This window comes from Brachionichthys hirsutus, chromosome 13 (genome assembly GCF_040956055.1).
Source record: "Brachionichthys hirsutus isolate HB-005 chromosome 13, CSIRO-AGI_Bhir_v1, whole genome shotgun sequence".
Classification (NCBI taxonomy): Eukaryota; Metazoa; Chordata; class Actinopteri; order Lophiiformes; family Brachionichthyidae; genus Brachionichthys; species Brachionichthys hirsutus.
In genome coordinates this window covers 8,385,462-8,389,372 of record NC_090909.1, presented here as the reverse complement: position 1 = coordinate 8,389,372, position 3,911 = coordinate 8,385,462, and the positions used below count along the sequence as shown (strand labels likewise).

Sequence of the window (3,911 nt, the reverse complement as noted above, 5' to 3'; positions counted from 1 at the left end):
ATGTAACTTTTACATCACGAGTAACAAATGCAGCAACAAACATTTATTATTTGCTGCTGATGACAAACCTGCTGCTGCAAAGTTGTGACCCTTACAAGTAATAATTTACTGGTATTTTTGACTACAGGTTATTTCTTTTAATCTTGCTCTAATCAGTGACACACTAAATGCAATTCTAATCAATAGTTACCGGTATTGATCATAAACCAGGCTCAAACTGGTTATTAACTATTCATTAATCGTTATTTCCGACTCATAGAATAACTATCTATATATACTATCTTTGTTATCAGGTAATGTTTCTGCTCTTTTGGGTGAATTTATAACCTACACTAATTCAAAGGCCTGTTTGCTCTTCCTTCATGTCCTTTTTTTCAGAGACGCGCTTCCTTTGCGCGCTGCTGACACGTAAACGCGTCATCCTCTCGCGTTCACGCCTCTCAAAGAAAAAGGGATCAATATGTAAATGTGCCTCAATACTTTCTCTCCGACGTCTGCGTCCATCCAGGGGCGGCGATAAGATGAGAAAATGATCGGGAGGCCGAGGATTATCCCAAACTCGCCCCGGGCTTTGGCTCCTCTGCGCGCAGCCGGACCGGCGTCTGTTCAGCGGGGCCCCGGATTGGACCTGCAGGGCCCCGGGGCGCAGACTGGCCGGCCCCCACGGGGACACCCACGGGGACCCCCACGACTCGCCATGGATGGGGATTACAGGGTGGCAGCGCGGTTTGTATCTCTGTGCGCACACACACGCGCTTACGGTCACGGAAAGTCGGAGCGCCCCGAGGCGGCAGCCGTGCCCGGAAGCGTCACACGCACGGCTATCGCTCCGTGCACAGCCAGCCCGGCCGATGAACAGATACACGATCCAACTCTGTTGGGCTGACAAAGAGGCGATTGTTTATAGCTGAAAGGTCGTTTGGCCAAAGGCTGCAGCAAGTACAGTAATAAAAAGATAAAGAGCTCATCTCTGTTTTTTTAGTTTTATCTGTCCTGGGAGGGCTTTGATGAAAACCTGCGTCTTAATCAACATTCTGATCTGCACGGAAATAAAAGCTCTAAAAATGGATTTATCTAACCGGCTCCTCGGAATCCGCCCTCAGATTAATCTATTATATTTTAATTACAATTCCAATTTAATTAGGGCTTTTTATATTTTCGGGGGTGGGGGTGGGGGGGGGGGGGTGAAACAAAATGGACACAAAATGCGATGTAGAATAATTTTATTTATACTTTAATTTGATGGATAAACAGCAAGATCTCAACCGTGTAAATGACAGGATGTTTCTCTCACCAAGACAAAAACAAACACAGACAGAATGTTTCCGTTATTAATCTTATGTTCATCGGTTTCTTTAATGCAATGGAAATGTTACATTTTGGTGCAGACAGAAAGAGATACTGACGTTCTGGGATGGGGGGGGGGGGGGGCACCATAAAATGTCAAGTTGTTTTCATTACAATCAGAAACATTGGAAACAATGATGGGAGACATTCTTCTGGAGGATAGAAGCAAACAGAAATAAAGTTCCACTTCCTGTTTCAGTTCTTCCCCGCTGCACCTTCAGAATAAAGTTCCACTTCCTGTTTCAGTTCTTCCCCGCTGCACCTTCAGGACTGGCCGACGGCAGCAGAACCCATGCGCAGCAGTTCCTTCCTCTGGGTGAGGATGATGTCGAAGCTGGACTGCAGCCGGTTCTGCTGCTCCTGGATGCGGCTCTGCAGCGCGCGGACCCAGCGGATCAGCGCCATGCGGCGATACATAGTGAGCTGCGCCTGGTGCTTCTCCATCTCTTGGGCCTTGAAATGGTCGCGGTCCCGCTGTGTCCACACTGCGTCCGTCAGTTCGGGCGTCTCGCCATCGGAGTCTGAGGACCGGCCGTCCTCCTCCAGCAGGTTTTCCAGGGTGTCTCCAGTCAGCGACCTGCGGCTGAAGCTCCTGCGACTTGCAGGAGGTTCCCTGATGCGGTACCGGCTTGTTGGGTCATCGTCCCTCTGGCTGGATTTTGGTTCGCCAACGCCGATGCGGTCCCAGCCTCTCATGAGCGTCCCTTCGCCTCCACCGTCCATGTCGAGGGGGGACATGCTGCCTCCAGACCGGCCGCTGAGCTCGGAGTCTGTGTCGCTGTCACCCCATTCGTCATCGTCCATCCCTGCATTGTCTTCGTCTTCCTCCCGTCCCCCGAAACATGAGCGGCTTTTCCCCCTCCGTTGCTCCATTTTGTGTCTCTGCACCTCCTCATATTGGCTCATGATCACCCTCCTCTCCTCTTCCTCCGCTTTGCCTTCCTCCGCGCCGTCAGGGGGCACTCGACCATAAACACCGTCCCTGGCCTCGATTTCAGGAAGGGACTCCAAGGGGCTCCAGCAGGGCCGGCGGGAGCGAAGAGACACGATCCCTGAGTGAGGTGAGGAGGTCAGAGGGTCACGACCCAGTGGACTCGAGTTGTGGGGACGTGACTGGTTTCGGTTTTCATCTCCTCCTCCTCCAGTGCCTCTGAATCCTTCATCGCCTTTGTCTGGCAGGAAGTTGAAATTGCCATCTTTGTCACACTTCCTGTTTTGAAGTGAGGAGGAAGAGCCCTTTTTTGAGCCCCCTTGCTCTCTGTAGGCCAAGTTCAGAGGTTGGTCCTGATGGCGAAGCATCACTGACCTCGACTGAGACTCACTGAAACAAGGAACACATGAATCACAATTAGTTGTTCAGTTTTCTCCCTTCAAAGCAGAGACAAAAAAAAATCTGCTGGAATGTGTTCTAACAATTATGGCCCAAACATTTCACATGTGATTTGGGCTCTCTCAACATTCGCGGTCAAACAAAGCCAAATCATATCTGGCTGACTGAGAATAGAAAACGCGGCTGGTCATCCGTCCTTTCCTGCCAACACAGATCTTTTATTTTAATTGTATCCAATGCTGTTGGATATGAATTAATATCCTAGACTGAGAGGCTTTCTCCAAACAAACCAAACACCCCATCGGATTGTGAGATTCCATCCATAAATCCTCTGTGAAAGCAGGTTGGTAAAGCTCTCCAAGATGCATTTCTGTTAGAACATGGAGTCAGAACCAGCAAGATAGAACCTGCAAATCCACGCCGGTGCTTTAGAAACATATCTGTAAACCGTTTGGGCCACAAGGACACAAGAAACGACACAGGGATGATCGAAGCTGCAATCAGAAGTGAGAGAACGTGACGCGAACGGCCTGATCGACTCGCCCAACCCGAACATGCCCAACCCAGATGCTGTCTGGAACAACGATCCATTTCTATCAGCATCAAATATTTATACGTCTCCTCAGAATGGAAATGTCTCTAATCCTGACTTCAGGCTGCTGTCAATCCTCTCTTCTCCTCTCGCCTCTCATGTGCACGCGCATCCACGTGGTGCTGAAGGATAGCGACTCTGGAGCGCGCACGCAGCCAGTCTGCCTGCTGCATGCTTGACAATCACCAGGGGGGGCTGATTACATATTCGTGGAAGAATCGACACATTTCTCGCTCCACGGCTGCATTTTTAGAAATAATAATAATAATATAGAGTGTCTTATAGAATAATAGAATAATGCGCACTGTTGGATGATGAAATCCAATAAAAAAAAACGAACAATAAAAAAAATGGGTGCAAACATACCGAAATGATCTTGCTGCTGGGCGGACTCTATAAAACACGAACAATAAGACCAATGGCGCTCGATGGCCGCATATTCACGCCTTACTGATGGGATACGCGTAAAAAAAAAAAAAAAGGAGAATACGCGACACATTTACATCCCAATTCATGTGGAATGAACCATTTAGGTGGCAAAAGCCTCGACGTTTCTTCTTAACCTCAATAGAAATGAAATGCGGAACGTTTCCTGCGCGTCCTGCAGCCGTTACGCAGCGCTCACCCATCGCGGCGCCGCAT

General features: G+C 49.1%; 1 protein-coding gene across 1 annotated transcript; it reads right to left on the bottom strand.

Annotated features, from left to right (window-relative positions):
* Positions 1-1,384: 1,384 nt before the first annotated feature.
* On the bottom strand, positions 1,385-3,911 carry LOC137903446 (UPF0500 protein C1orf216 homolog). The gene is made up of 2 exons (XM_068747596.1): positions 3,895-3,911; positions 1,385-2,668 (listed from the first exon to the last, which is right to left on the bottom strand). The coding sequence occupies exons 1-2, from the start codon at positions 3,909-3,911 to the stop codon at positions 1,612-1,614; spliced, it is 1,074 nt and encodes a 357-aa protein (XP_068603697.1). The 3' UTR covers positions 1,385-1,611.